The 16,011-nt window shown below is 38.0% G+C and overlaps 1 protein-coding gene across 5 annotated transcripts in view; it reads left to right on the top strand.

Annotated features, from left to right (window-relative positions):
- NEK10 (NIMA related kinase 10) overlaps positions 1 to 16,011 on the top strand; it is a 224,246-nt gene that overhangs the window by 169,539 nt on the left and 38,696 nt on the right. For 3 of the 5 annotated variants that reach the window (XM_042955045.1, XM_042955046.1, XM_042955049.1), the window contains 2 exons: positions 4,238 to 4,275; positions 4,375 to 4,515. In XM_042955045.1, coding sequence (XP_042810979.1) covers positions 4,238 to 4,275; positions 4,375 to 4,515 — 179 coding nt within the window. The remainder of the gene's footprint in view (positions 1 to 4,237; positions 4,276 to 4,374; positions 4,516 to 16,011) is intronic. The other 2 variants (XM_042955048.1, XM_042955047.1) reach the window with 1 other exon arrangement.

Below are 16,011 nucleotides of genomic sequence, written 5' to 3'. Positions count from 1 at the left end.
TAAATAATCTAAAATTTCCTGCCTCCATTACTACTTGTTAGGAAAGAATTAAGAATGGGCATGACTTTTACCAGTTTCTATCTGGATTTTATAGTCTCAGTACATAGATAGATAGATAGATAGATAGATAGATAGATAGATAGATAGAATCCACTGCATTCTAACTTTTATTTCAACTTATAAATTATCTTGTATAGTGGAATTTGATAATGCACACAGGGCCTTCAACTTCTCTAACTACTATATACACTGACTACAAAGTAAGCTTTGGTCATTGTATTATGATTTTCTTAAGAACATTCATTCATTCATTCAATTAATATTTATTATTGTACACTGGCACATACCAGACAATGATGGGTCCATCTTTGCATTTCCCAGGTGGCAATGTATTGTGCATAGGTGCCAGCCCCCAAATACTTGTTAATTAATTGATGAATGACTGTTATCTTAGCATAAATTCTATATCTCTCTTTGGAATAGGACTAAAATCTCACCTATTGACTTGAACCTACAAGCCTTTGCCATAGTCACAGCATAAGTCCCCATTTTACTTTATTTTTTTTCTTAAAGATTCTGTTGCTCAGGCAACAAGATTTCTCCATGCCTGCTTGCATCCTGTTGCCAAGGCAACAGGGTGTAGTTGGCAGGTTGGTTTGAGATATTGGATGTTTGCGGTCTTGGAGATGCCTTTGGTTCACAACTTCTTTGATAAATCAGGATATGCATAATTTGTACTCAAGGATGTGCACCTGGCATTAGTCTTTGAGTCACATAAAAGATGATTGTGGACATATGAGACCATCCAGCATCATATATGTGACCAGAAAGACTCTTGTAGAACCTCAGGACCTATGGGTTTTGCCTCCTTTTAGGAGAAGCCTTGCTTATTTTGACTTGTAGGTGTTCTCTACTCGCCCTTTTCATAATCCATATCTTGTTTTACTTAAATTGAATACTTGATCACTACTGGCCAGAATCAACCTAGCCTATCTGCCAGTGTCACAATCAAGCAGCCTCACAGAAACAATGATCAGTAAGACCACTTTATTTCTTTTCTGTGACAGTTCTAAACTTTTCTGGCTAATTGCTTGTTTGCTTCTGGCTGTTATTGGAGTAAGGATGGAGAGCCACAGGGGCACTATTCTCCTTTCCTGTAGTGACACCACCTCTGTTAACATTATAGATAAGTGAAAAGCCCATAATGAACAGGAGAACTCAATCCTGCATGATGCCGTGTTTTCACACAGGACATGTTTATGAATGTCACTACCAGAAAGAGACTTCTAAGTGGTAAAATGCTAGTTAGCTCAGATGGTATGATTGCAGTAGCCTCAGAGAGCGTTATCTTAGTACTGTAAGTCAACCTTCTCATTTCAGAAGGTTAAATATTTCTCCTTTTTACCCACATCAAATAGTATTGACTACTTTTCACCACTGAATTAAGTTATGTAATGTGCCTCCTATGCGTGTGAAAATATTCCCTTGGTTCAGAAGTATATTTGAAACAGTTTTACAAGGTATAAAATTCTAGAACTCCATCTCTTTACAGCCAGGACTCCTCTAAACACAATTAGTATCCCAGTAATTTACTCTGAACTTGAATTCATTCAGCGGAAAGTTGATTTAAAAAATTACAAAGCTAAACCTTCAATCTCCACCTTACCTGTTATTGGTTTGGGGTGGAAGTTGTAGGCTAACACTCAGATGCAGTGCTTCAATTTCTGCTTTAGGTTATAAATTCTGGATGAAGTCACCCCGGATCTGAAGAGAGCTGGGAGGCATGACCTTTTGGAATCCTTTGAAACCTTCCGTTTCTCTGCAATTCTGTTTTAATCAGCCTGAAGTTCTATTAGTCAATGCCCATTTTAAAAGTTTCAGAGGACACAAGCTTCATTATATTAAGCCTTTTCACCAGAAAACATTTCTAGACTGTTCTCTTTGTGTTAACTCATCTCTGCCTGTTTTCCAGCTTACACTCTCCTGGGAAACCATCTTCTGCAGCCATAATGTTCTATTGCGCATAAACATTCAATCCAGTCCTAGAGGCAGACTTCCCTCAGGCTTTGCATAATTTCAATCTTTTGTCCATCTGGACCTAACGGTTGTGCAGTTAAATGTTGTCTCTTCTGGCTACAATTAGTCTGTTCTATTTGGCAATTTCAGATGAGTATGCTTTCTTGTGATCCATGATATGATTTGCAGAGAAATTAACAGTTTTTCTGCTATACCTATATAATCTTGTAAGTTCCAAGGCTAAGGATTGTTTCTTTTCACCATCCCGTCTCTAATGTCTGGCACAGTTTCTACACGTAGTGGGCACTTCATCAATATTTGTTGAATGAATGTGTGATGTTTATTTTTAAAGATCCCCTAAAGTTCATTTAGATCCCCTAAAGAAGAATTTAGAATTATATTAAGGAGTAGCAACGTTGGCAGCAACTCGGCATTGTCAGGATAGTCTATTTCACATATATCACCAGCCCATTTTTTTAACATATAAAAATGTTTGGAATTTTGGATTCTTCAGGACAACTGGAAGATTCATCTAGTTAACTCGACCTGTGAATGGTTATGATCTATCAAAAGTACCTGTAACCTTAGGAATAAAAGATTTTTGCACGTTACATTTTTTCTAATTTTTAAAAAAATATTTATTCATTTTTAAGAGAGAGAGAGAGCATGAGCTGGGAGGGGCAGAGACAGGGAGACACAAAATCCGAAGCAGGCTTCAGGTTCTGAGCCCCCAACGCAGGGCTCGAACTCACGAGCCGTGAGATCATGACTTGAGCCGAAGTCGGATGCTTACCTGACTGGGCCACCCAGGTGCCCCTCGCAAATTACATTTTAATTCACCATTTAGGATAGTCCAAGAGGTATCACAGGCTTTGCAGCTATGTGGCATGACTGTTAGCCTCAGTCGTAATTTCTGTGAAGACAGTGACTCTGGAATGCACTGTTGAATATGGAGGCCACTGGCCACGTGTGACCCTTGAGCAGCTGAAATGTAGCTGGTGTGACAGAGGAACGAATTTTTTAATTTCATTTTAATATTGATTTAAATACAAAACTGAATGTCGAGTATCTCATGAGTTTTGTATTTAGTGCATGCTGAAATGAGAATATTTTAAAGATAAAGGGTTAAACAAAATATGTTCTGAAAATTAATGTCACTTCTTTATTTCTACTTTTTAAAAATGTGGCTACCAGAAGATTTAGACTTATGTCTGTGGTTTGCATTATATTTCTATTGGGCTGTGCTAGACCCACCCGGAAGGCTAAGGGGCAGGGTTATTCATTGGCACTTGCTGTGATAGAGCAAGTATGTCATGGATGTGAGGGTATGAGGTGCTGAAACAGATGGTCTGCTCCTCAGCCAGGAGGCATCCTGCCCATTTTGGACACTGCTGAGATTATGCCCCTCTTTCTGAGGGCGGGGGCTACCCATTTTCTTTCTTTAAACATGCCGCTTCTCCCACAACTAGGCAGTGTGTATTAACTGTACAAGTCTGGCAAGTTTCACTGACTTTTCCAGGTTCTGAAAACTTGGGCTGGGAAAGGGACAGAGAAAATAATGGGATCAGGAGAGTGCTGGTATGGTGGGGAGTTAGGAGCAGGAAAGGAAGGGAAGGAACTGGCCATCAAATGCAAAGATTTTGCCATTAATCTAGTACGTCAGCTGGTCAGGGTAAATGAGTGCCAATTTTGTTTTGCTTCATAACTTAAGGTATGTGTTGCATTTATGTATCAAGAATTCTGTGCTTTAAATGAAAGTGTTGGTGTAAGAGATTTATTAACCATGTTTATTTGTATTTAAATCCCGGGGCACCTGGTTGACACAGTCGGTTAAGCGGCCGGTTTCGGCTCAGGTCATGATCTTGCAGTTCACAAGTTTGAGCCCCCCATCGGGCCCTGTGCTGACAGCTCAGAGCCTGGAATCTGCTTTGGATTCTGTGACCTTCTCTTTCTCTGCCCCTCCCCAGCTTAATCATTCTGAGAGTTTCTAAACCACTGTGATGAGATAGGGTTTTTTCCATGTGCCAGTAAAATGTCAGGTCTGCTGTGGGCTTGCATGGGCTTATTCTTCTGTTTGTTAAGCTCTCAAGAACATCTTGAGGGAAAATAATCTTTTTTCAATTTTTACAATGTAAAGCATAGTGGGGTATAGGCTTTCAGTCAATGTTAGTCAAATCCAAGTTGAATGAGTCCTCGTAACGGCCCCTAATTCTGTTTTCAGGGACTTCACTGGTGGAATAGGATCCAGACCAAGACCAGGTAATTTCGTGTTGGCAGTAACAAAATCACACATGCCTCCCTGATATTCAGTATGATTTATGTTACAGTTTCATATCTTTCCCCCTTTTATTTCTTCAGCTTTGCTGCCTCTTGACCTGCTTCTGAAAGTACCACCCCTCATGCTCAGGGCCCACGTTAAGGAGCTAGAGGCCGAGTTAGTGACGGGGTGGCAGTCCCATAGCCTTCCCGCTGTGATTCTTCGCAATCTCAGAGATCATGGTAGTACTTATTAGATCAAGTTGATGTCAAGCACACGATGGGCGAACACAGAATTATAGTTGGGACTGAATGGGTCTGAATGATGCTTGGGAGGTAATTTTAATACAAGCGGCAGGAGAATTTGGTTTGTTTGTCCACCGTTATTAGTTTGGCAATTTAACAGTATCAAAATGCTTTCTGTGTTCACTTATTTGATTGAAATATTACAGGCTGTTTTTCTAAAATTTACACTTCTGCTTTGGTGGGGATGTTAGCCAGTTAAACTATTTGTGCTTAAAATGCATACCTCCTAGCAAAAAATAGTAACTGTTTTAAATTCATGTTTCTATAAGCTCTATGCCTATATGATACAAAGGAGTGAAATTTATCTTTGTCTGGCTCCTTTATTCTGACATAGATAGTCCTTTTTAGTTATTTCTATTTGTATCTGATTAAAACAATACTGTATCCTGTTTTTGTTGATAATTTAAAAATTATGGATTCTTAAAACATACAAGTTTATAGTAATGGTTTGGGGGGGAGGGTGAGTGTATTAGTTAATGTTTTGAATTTCTATTAAAGAGGACCAAAGTACAACAGTAGTAGTAAAACTGTTAGCTAAGTCTGGACAATTCAGGGAAAAAGTATAGCAATTGTGCTCTTAACATATGTATGAATGTATGACTCTTGAGTTCTATTTTACTACTTTGGTTAATTTGAAGTTGTTGCCTAATGCTGTTTTCATTTTGGCTTCCTTAACTCACATTCTTTCGTAGAGTTAACACCTATGGTGAACATAAGTGATGGGAATTGATTTTTGGTAACATTAGTCCATGTCTTCACATTTATTAAATTTGCTTTGGAAGAGTTATTGACAGTCTGGGGCCATTTACACCATCAGCATAGATGCAAAAAAAAAAGATGGTTTTGTTATTAAGATGTCCATAGTTATCATGCTGACCATGCTGTCTGGCATAAGGTAAGTTCATACATAACATAATCGTGAAGCTGAAATGATTGTTGTTGATTGATTTTATAATAGCAAGAGCAGAACACGTATTTATGTAAGCAATTCACAATTCTGTTCCGATTCATAATAGGAATTCCTTTTCCTAAAGGGCATGTTGAATTGGCTCAGTTTTAGACTTATTTTATGTCCATGAAATTGATCAGATCTCTTGACCTTTAAACAAACCAATCACATTATAGCAGTTTACATGTAATATATTGTATTTTTTAGACTTACAGTCTGTTGTTCCATCCAGTTTTTAAAAGTTCACTGACATATTTCTTATTTAAAACAATATACTACAGTGTTGTCAGTGAATACAAAAGTTCACCCATAAAGGGAAATGTTTCTATTAATATTGCAGACACATCAGAAGTCATACTTTTTAGCGTTGTGGGTAAATTTGGACTATTTTTGCTTTATCAGATCACAAACAACTGGTACCAGCCCCATCCACTTAGCTCACCTCACCTGCAAGTCATGCTCCATTCCAGTTGTTTTCTCTGTGTCTCTAGCCTAACTCAGAGAATGAAAAGGTGGCTTATTTTTGTTTTAAAGTTTGTTTTATTTATATTGAGAGAGAGAAAGAGAGACAGAGAATCCCAAGCAGGATCTGTGCTGTCAGCGCAGAAACCGTCGATCCCACAAACCAGGAGATCGTGACCTGAGCCAAAATCAAGAGTTGCCCCCTAAACTGACTGAGCCACCCAGGCACCCCAGAGAAGGTGCCATAAATAGAGCTCTCCAACAGTAGGGAAATAAGTTTGGACCACGGTGTCATGAGACACTATTGGTCTGGGCAGTTGTAAGTTATATCTTAAATATTCATTACTCAGAATAGGCAAAACACTGAAATGTGTGGATGATTAATTTTTTTAAAGCAGACTGTATTAATGTATTTTCACTTAACGTTTGATTTAGCTTTTTTGGATAGAAAGGAACATGCTTGGATGAAAGGAACATTATGTACAACCAACAGCCACAGCCTGTATTGTCTAAATGTTCTGGAAAAAGTTGTCAGGGCAGGAAGAATTTTGTCAAAACCTGGTATGCTTCCAGGACTCTGTCTAGAATGTAAACATCATTTTCCATATGCTATGGAAGAAAAAAATGGTGAGAACTATGATTTTAGAGTACCAAGTGACTGTATTATAACATGATCTTTTCTATCTGGTACTCCTTTTTTGTTGTTGTTTTCTTAATTTACATCCAAGGTAGTTAGCATATAGTGCAATAATGATTTCAGGAGTAGAATCCAGTGATCCATCCCCTACATGTAACACCCAGAGCTCATCCCAACAAGTGTCTTCCTTAATGTCCCTTGCCCATTTGGCCCATCCCCCCACCCACAACCCCTCCATCAACCCTCAGTTTGTTCTCTGTATTTAAGAGTCTCTTATGTTTTGTCCACCTCCCTGTTTTTATATTATTTTTGCTTCCCTTCCCTTACGTTCATCTGTTTTGTATCTTAAATTCTACATATGAGTGAAGTCATATGATATTTGTCTTTCTCAGGATGAGGCTTTATAGCTCAGGGGTTAGAGCTCTGGTCTTGTCTTTCTCTGACTGACTAAATTGGTTTAGCATAACATGCTCTAGTTCCACCCACATTGTTGCAAATGGCAAGATTTCATTCTTCTTGATTGTCAAGTAATACTCCATTGTGTGTGTGTGTGTGTGTGTGTGTGTGTGTGTGTGTGTGTGTGTGTATGACACCACATCTTCTTTATCTATTCATCTGTAGATGGACATTTGGGCTCTTTCCATACTTTGGCTATTGTCGATAGCATTGCTATAAACATTGGGGTGCATGTGCCCCTTTGAAACAGCACACCTGTATCCTTTGAATAAATACCTAGTAGTGAAATTGCTGGGTCGTAGGGTAGTTTTATTTTTAGTTTTTGAGGAACCCCCATACTGTTTTCCAGAGTGGCTGCACCAGTTTGCATTTCCACGAGCAGTGCAAAAGAGATCCTCTTTCTCCACATCCTCGCCAACATCTGTCATTGCCTGAGTTGTTAATTTAGCCATTTTGATTGGTGTGAGGTGGTATCTCATTGTGGTTTTGATTTGTATTTCCCTGATGATAAGTGGTGTTGAGCATTTTTTCATGTGTCTGTTAGCCATCTGGATGTCTTTTTTGGAAAAGTATCTATTCATGTAGTTTACCCATTTCTTCACTGGATTATTTGTTTTTTGGGTGTTGAGTTTGATAAATTCTTTATAGATTTTGGATACTAACCCTTTATCTGATATGTCATTTGCAAGTATCTTCTCCCATTCTGTCAGTTGCTTTTTGGTTTTGCTGATTGTTTCCTTCAGCGTGCAGAAGCTTTTTTATCTTGATGAGGTCCCAATAGTTCATTTTTGCTTTTGTTTCCCTTGCCTCCGGAGATGTGTTGAGTAAGAAGTTGCTGTGGCCAAGGTCAAAGACGTTTTTGCCTGCTTTCTCCTGTAGGATTTTGATGGCTTCCTGTTTTATGGGGTTTTGTGTGTGTGTGTGTGTGTGTGTGTGTGTGTGTGTGTGTTCATCCATTTTGAGTTTACTTTTGTGTGTGGTGTCAGAAAGTGGCCCAAGTTCATTCTGCATGTCACTGTCCAGTTTTCCCAGCACCATTTGCTGAAGAGACTGTCTTTACTCCATTGGATCCTCTTTCCTGCTTTGTCAAAGATTAGTTGGCCATACATTTGTGGGTCTGTTTCTGGGTTCTCTATTCTTCCGTTGATCTGAGTGTCTGTTTTTGTATCAGTACCATACTGTCTTGATAGTTACAGCTTTGTAATACATCCTGAAGTCTGGAATTGTGATGCCTCCAGCTTTGGTTTTCTTTTTCAGGATTGCTTTGGCTATTTGGGGCCTTTTCTGTTCCATAAAAAATTTAGGATTGTTTGTTCTAGCTCTGTGAAGAATGCTGGTGTTATTTTGATAGGGATTGCATGGAATTTGTAGATTGCTTTGGGTAGAATCGACATTTTAACAATATTTGTTCTTCCGATTCATGAGCATGGAATATTTTTCCATTTTTTTGTGTCTTCTTCAGTTTCTCTCATAAGCTTTCTATAATTTTCAGTGTATAGATTTTTTACTTCTTTGGTTAGGCTTATTCCCAGGTATTTTATGGTTTTTGGTACAGTTGTAAATGGGATTGATTCCTTGATTTCTCTTTCTATTGCTTCATTATTGATGTATAGAAATGCAATCAATTTCTATGCATTGATTTTATATGCTGCGACTTTGCTGAATTCACGGATCAGTTCTAGCAGTTTTGTTGGTGGAATCTTTTGGAATCTTTCCATATAGAGTATCATGTCATCTGCAAAGAGTGGAATTTTGACTTCCTCCTTGCCAGTTTGGATGATTTTTATTTCTTTGTGTTGTCTGATTGCTGAGACTAAGACTTCCAATACTATGTTGAATAACAGTGGCGAGAATGAACATTCCTGTCGTGTTCCTGACATTAGGGGGAAAGCACTCACTTTTTCCCCATTGAGGATGATATCAGCGGTGGTCTTTCATATATGGCTTTTATGATCTTGAGGTATGATCCTTATATCCCTACTTACTTGAGAGTTTTTATCAAGAAAAGATACTGTATTTTGTCAAATGCTTTCTCTGCATCTATTGAGAGGATCATGTGGTTCTTGTCCTTTCTTTTATTAGTGTGATGTATCACATTGATTGTTTTGCAGATATTGAATGAGCCTTGCATCCCAGGTATAAATCCCACTTGGTCATGGTGAATAATTTTTTTAATGTATTGATGGAGCTGGTTAGCTAATATCTTGTTGAGGATTTTTGCATCCATGTTCATCAGGGAAATTGGTCTGTAGTTCTCCTTTTTAGTGGGGTCTCTGTCTGGTTTTGGTAATCAAGGTAATGCTGGCTTCATAGAAAGAGTTTGGAAGTTTTCCTTCCATTTATATTTTTTGGAACAGCTTCAAGAGAATAGGTGTTAATTCTTTAAATGTTTGGTAGAATTCCCTTGGAAAGCTATCCAGCCCTGGGCTCTTGTTTTTTGGGAGATTGTTGATTACTAATTCAATTTTGTTACTGGTTATGAGTCTGTTCAAATTTTCTGTTTCTTCCTGTTTCAGTTTTGGTAGTGTATATGTTTCTAGGAATTTGTCCATTTCTTCCAGATTGACCAATTTATTGACATATAATTGCTCATAATATTCTCGTATTATTGTTTGTATTTCTGCAGTGTTGGTTGTGATCTTTCCTTTTTCATTCTTGATTTTAATTATTTGGGTCCTTTCTTTTTTCTTTTTGATCAAACTGGCTAGGGGTTTATCAATTTTGTTAATTCGTTCAGAGAACCAGCTTCTGGTTTCATTGATCTGTTCTACTGTTTTTGTTTTGTTTTGTTTTGATAGCATGGATTTCTGCTCTAATCTTTATTATTTCCTGTATTCTGCTAGTTTTTGGTTTTATTTGCTATTCTTTTTCCAGCACTTTAAGGTGCAAGGTTAGGTTGTGTATCTGAGACCTTTCTTCCTTCTTTAGGAAAGCCTGGATTGCTATATATACTTCCCTCTTATGACTGCCTTTGCTGCATCCCAGAGGTTTTAGGCTGTGGTATTATCATTTTCATTGGCTTCCATGTGCTTTTGAATTTCCTCTTTAATTTCTTGGTTAACCCATTCATTCCTTAGTAGGATGTTCTTTAATCTCCAAGCATTCATTGTCTTTCCAAATTTTTTCTTGTGGTTGATTTCAAGTTTCATAGTGTTATGGTCTGAAAATATGCACAGTATGATCTTGATCTTTTTGTACTTGTTGAGGGCTGATTTGTGTCCCAGTATGTGGTCTATTCTGGAGAACGTTCCATGTGCACTGGAGAAGAATGTGTATTCCGCTGCTTAGGATGAAATGTTCTGAATGTATCTGTTAAGTCCATCCAGTCCAGTGTGTCATTCAAAGCCATTGTGTTGTTGTTGATTTTCTGCTTAGATGATCTGCCCGTTGTTGTAAGTGGGGTGTTGAAATCCCCTACTATTATAGTAGTATTATCAATGAGTTTCTTTATGTTTGTGATTAATTGCTTTATATATTTGGGTGCTCCCACCTTTGGAGCATAAATAAATCCCACATTGGGATTTATCCTATCTTGGGGGGCATAAATGTTTACAATTTTTAAATCTTCTTGGTGGATAGACCCCTTAATTATGATATAATGCCCTCCTTCATTCCTTGTTACAGTCTTTATTTTAAAATCTAGATCATCCGATATAAGTATGGCTACTCCATCTTTCTTTTGGCAACCATTAGCGTGATAGATGGTTCTCCATCCTCTTACTTTCAATCTAAAGGGCCGTTAGCTCTAAAATGGGTCTCTTATAAACAGTGTATCGCTGGATCTTGTTTTCTTATCCATTCTGTTACCCTGTGTCTTTTGATTGCAGTGTTTAGTCTATTGACATTTAGAGTAAGTATAGAAAGATAGATATGAATTTATTGCCATTGTGGAGTTGGAGTTTGTGGTTGTGTTCCCTTGTTCTTTCTAGTCTTTGTTGCTTTTGGTCTTTTTTCTCCCCTCAGAGAGTCCCTCTTAAAATTTCTTGCAGGGCTGGTTTAGTGGTCACGAACTTCTTTAGTTTTTGTTTGTCTGGAAAACTCTTTATCTCTCTTTCAATTTTGAATGACATCCTTGCTGGATAAAGAATTCTTGGCTGCCTATTTTTCTAATTCAGTATGTTAAATATATCCTGCCACTCCTTTCTGGCCTGCCAAGTTTCTGTGGATAGGTCTACTGAAAACCTGATCTGTCTTCCCTTATAGGTTAAGGATTTTTTCCCTTGCTGCTTTTATAATTCTTTCCTTTTCTGTGTATTTTATGAATTTGACTATAATATGCCTTGTTGATGGTCGTTTTTTATTGAATCTAATGGGAACTCTGTGCTTCTTGGATTTTGATGTCTGTGTCTTTCCCCAGGTTAGGAAAGTTTTCTGCTAGGATTTCCTCACATAAACCTTCTACCCCCTTTTCTCTCTCTTCATCTTCTGGGACTCCTATGATTCAGATGTTGTTCCTTTTTAATGAGTCACTGAGTTCTCTAATTCTTATATCATGCTCTTTTGCCTTAGTTTCCCTCTTTTTCTGCTTCATTATTCTCCATAATTTTGTCTTCTATATCACTGATTTGCTGCTCTGCTTCATCCATCCTTCCCGCTGTGGTGTCAGCTCAGTTATAGCATTTTTAACACTTTCCTAACTAGATTTTACTTATTTTATCTCTGCTGAAAAGGATTCTATGCTTTTTTCAACCCCAGCCAGTATTCATTTTATCATGATTCTACATTCTGGTTCAGATATCTTGCTTGTATCTGTGTTGATTAAGTCCCTGGCTGTCATTTCTTCCTGTTTTTTTTTTTGGGGGGGGGGTGAATTCCTACATTTTGTCATTTTGGAGGAAGAAGAAGAATTAATAAAATAAAAAATTAAAATTAAAAAGTTAAAACAACACAAGAAGAAAATAAATTAAGCTAGATCCTAGGTGTGTTTTGGTCTGCTTTTTGAAGGAAGCTTTATAGCATAGAGAAAAAGGGAAAGAAAAAAAAAGGTAAGAAAATGTTTGCAAATTTTAAAAAATGTATACAATAAAATAGAATAAATGAAATGAAGAAAGTGAAATAGAATTTTAGAAATTAAAAAAAATAAAACATATAGTAAAAAGTTAAAATTTTTTTATAAAAATGGAAAATAAAAATATTATTTTTTTCTTTCTGTATCCAAGAATAAGAAAAAGAAAAAAATGAATAGATGCACCAGCAAACAGAATAAAATTACATTGAGTTTCCTCTAGAAGTAAAACTATGCAGCACTTTATAGTCTGTACACTAAGCAGGTGGAGAGACTTGTGTTGGTCCTTTAGGGCTTGGTTGTTGCAGTTGGATGGGGCTTGGTGTAATGGCTCCATTCTCCACTAGGTGGCGCTGCTTAGCTTATTGGGGTGGATCTATGTGTCTTGTGTGTGCATATATGCACATGTGCAGGAGAGGTGAAAATGGTGTTACCCAGCTTCCCAGTCCGTAGCACCAGAACTCTGTGTTCTCACCAACCGGCAATCGAGCACCCCTCCTTTGCTCTGGCTTCTGTCCACTCCCTGCTTCTACACTCTCTGCATCCAAGTTGTCAGACTTCTAGGCAGCACCTTCCTCCCAAATTTGATCTCAAATGAGGCTGTGTTTCCAAACCCCTCACTTCCGAAGGCCCTGCGACTTGGACCTTCCCCCACCCTCTGGAGGAGGGTCTCGCTGGGCAGTGGCCGATGCCGGCTTGCCCCTGGGAACATTCATGCAGTCACACTGCTGCAGAGGCTCAGAGATTGTGGCTGGGTGCTGGCTTGCCTCAGAAGAAAATCATGTGATCACAGTGGCAGCAGTGCAGGGATTATGGTAAATCACAACACACAACTGGCACCAGATTTCACCACACCCTGGTGTCTTTGTTCCAAAACCAACAATCGTGGCTGTTCTCTGGGGTCTGCTAGGACCTTTGCCTGTGGGGAGGCCCTAGGGCCTCTACCACATGCCCTCCTATCAGGGGAACTGCTTCTCCCCGTGTGCCCAGCCAGACCCCTCTGACCCTGCTGCCTGCTCCTGAGGATTCACCCTTCCCACTAGATCACTGCCAGGTATTGAGCTGTGGAATTTCCAACTCTGCTGTCCCCTGTTTATAGAGTCCTGATGGTATTAAAACCCTCTCCTTTCTCCTTTCTCCCTTTCTTGTTCAGTCACTTGTGGGTGTTTCCATTCTTTCTCTTCCTCTCCAGCTACTTTCAGGGAGAGTGTTTTTCCTCTACTCCCCCCCCCCCCAACTTTCTCTGTCCTCTCTCTGCAAAAACAGCTCCCTACCTTCCGTGGCTTCTCTCTTCCCCAGTTCACCTCTGTGCACCGTATACCTGCCAAGTTCTGTGGCTCAAGTTATGTGGATTATTGTGTTAATCCTCAGCTCAATTTTCTAGGTGTGCAAAATGGTTTGGTGCTGTTCTAGCTACATTTCAGGGATGAGAGAAACAGAGAACTTCCATGCTGCTCTGCCATCTTGGCCCCTCCCCCAATGAAAAATATCTGGTACTCCTAATGTGAACTTCTAGGTTCATACTGTGGTGTTACAGCAGTATTTAATGCACCTCAAACTCCTGTGGAACAAATAACCATGGAACCATTTTAAGTTAGCACTATTGAAGTCCTCTTGTTCTGTCTTTTAATACTAACTGGATTGGGTAAATAGTTTATTATATACATATTTTATACATATTACATGTACATATACATTACATATACATGTTCTTTGCCAAAAGAAATGAAAACTTAAGAATTTCTATATTGCAACTGGTGCAGCCGCTCTGGAAAACAGTGTGGAGGTTCCTCAAAAAATTAAAAATAGATCTACTTCATGACCCAGCAATAGCACTGCTAGGAATTTACCCAAGGGATACAGGAGTACTGATGCATAGGGTCACTTGTACCCCAATGTTTATAGCAGCACTCTCAACAATAGCCAAATTATTGAAAGATCCTAAATGTCCATCAACTGATGAATGGATAAAGAAATTGTGGTTTATATACACAATGGAATAGTACGTGGCAATGAGAAAGAATGAAATATGGCCTTTTGTAGCAACGTGGATGGAACTGGAGAGTGTTATGCTAAGTGAAATAAGTCATACAGAGAAAGACAGATACCATATGTTTTCACTCTTATGTGGATCCTGAGAAACTTGACAGAAGAGCATGGGGGAGGGGAAGGGGAAAAAAAAAAGTTAGAGAGGGAGGGAGGCAAGCCATAACAGACTCTTAAAAACTGAGAATAAACTAAGGGTGGATGGGGTTGGGAGGGAGGGGAGGGGGATGATGGGCATTGAGGAGGGCACCTTTTGGGATGAGCACTGGGTGTTATATGGAAACCAATTTGACAATAAATTTCATATTAAAAAAAAGAATTTCTATATTGCATAAATGAAAATATTAACACTCATTAACATGGATTGAATGAATGAACAAACATTTTTAGCATGTTAAATATTTTAGCTCTATTTCCCTAAGTTTAGTCACTGATAGATTACCAATGCACAAATTTGGCCATATCTGAGTATCATCTGTACTACTATTTTCCTAATATATGTTTCTTTAATTTGATTCACTTTACCAAATTTAACTAAAGGAGAGTTTATACTATTGCTATAATTTATTGCTACCAGTATAGAATCACTCACCATAAATAGATGGCAATTGTAAAAATAATGAAATATAAGCAAACGACATTATTAAATTCTAAGTAGATATTGTTGTCTGCTTATCCTGAGGTCTGCTTTCTTTGTTATGAAAGAACATTAGTTAATCTGAAAAATGGTGATGATGACATGCTTGTTCCACACTGAAACTTATTCCTTGATAGAATCAATAGAAAGAAAAGAAAATTGGAAAAGTTTCATATCCAATCTACTTACTAGGTAAAATTATCCTGTACAAGTGCCTCCTGACTTAGGAGACTCAGTTCTTTAAAAATAATCATTTAGTTCTGTTGTCTATCAATCAAACAACAGGATATTTTGAACGGGGCGGAAGCATGTGGCAGGTTGTGTATAAAAAACAGACCTTTCCTCTTGAGGTAGGGAAAATGGTATCATATATTTGTGAAAATTAAACTATACCAAAACTTATTATTATGAGAAATCTATCCTTTGTCAAGTACTAGAGTACATTTTAATAATATGGATGCTGTTAGCATGGGTCAAATGTAAATTTTGGGGAGTGCCAGTCAAACCCAAATTTAAAGTGCAAATGGAATGTCAACTAAGACTATGGCCTAATTTGACTGGATTGACACTGATATTTCCCCCTCCCTTGCTCAGTTTTCCCATTTCTCAGCAGCGAACAGCCAGGCACTGAGCTGATGTATGGGAATTCTTATGCTCTGCATTCTGAATAGAAATTGTCACATCATGATTTCTGGGCTCTTAATTATGCTTTCTTACTAGATGACTGAGAAGCTATTTTTATACTTGTCTTTTGTTCATAAAGGTCAGATCTAAATTAAGTAGTCAATATTTCATCCAGATGTTCCAGAGATTATGGCTTAATATTCCAGTCCTTATTTTCAGCAACCTTCAGAAGCTTGCTTTCAAGTTAGTTATTGACATGAAGTAATTAATACTAAATTTCACAACTGCCAAAGTGATTTTGAGTACATGCCTTCTCTTATTTTATTGCATGGCAATTCTTTAGCATACAAAAAAAAGTGCTCACCAGACTTCGATCCAATTTATATAATACTAGTCTAAACCATATAATTTGGCATATAATTAGATACTTTTTTTTTATATTGTTTGTTGGGATTTGGATATATTGGTTAGATTTTCCAACCAAATTGTAAGTGTCTTTAGTAAAGTTTGAATATGTCTTGAGTACTTCCTCTGAGGTCAGGCCCTTGAAAATTACCTCTTGAGTAACTGATACAGACTACCACTGTATAAACCATTGTTTGAGAGCAATGCTGTTG

This window comes from Panthera leo, chromosome C2 (assembly GCF_018350215.1).
Source record: "Panthera leo isolate Ple1 chromosome C2, P.leo_Ple1_pat1.1, whole genome shotgun sequence".
NCBI classification, from domain to species: domain Eukaryota; kingdom Metazoa; phylum Chordata; class Mammalia; order Carnivora; family Felidae; genus Panthera; species Panthera leo.
The sequence above is the reverse complement of the archived record's forward strand: the minus strand, read 5'-3'. Positions and strand labels throughout refer to the sequence as shown.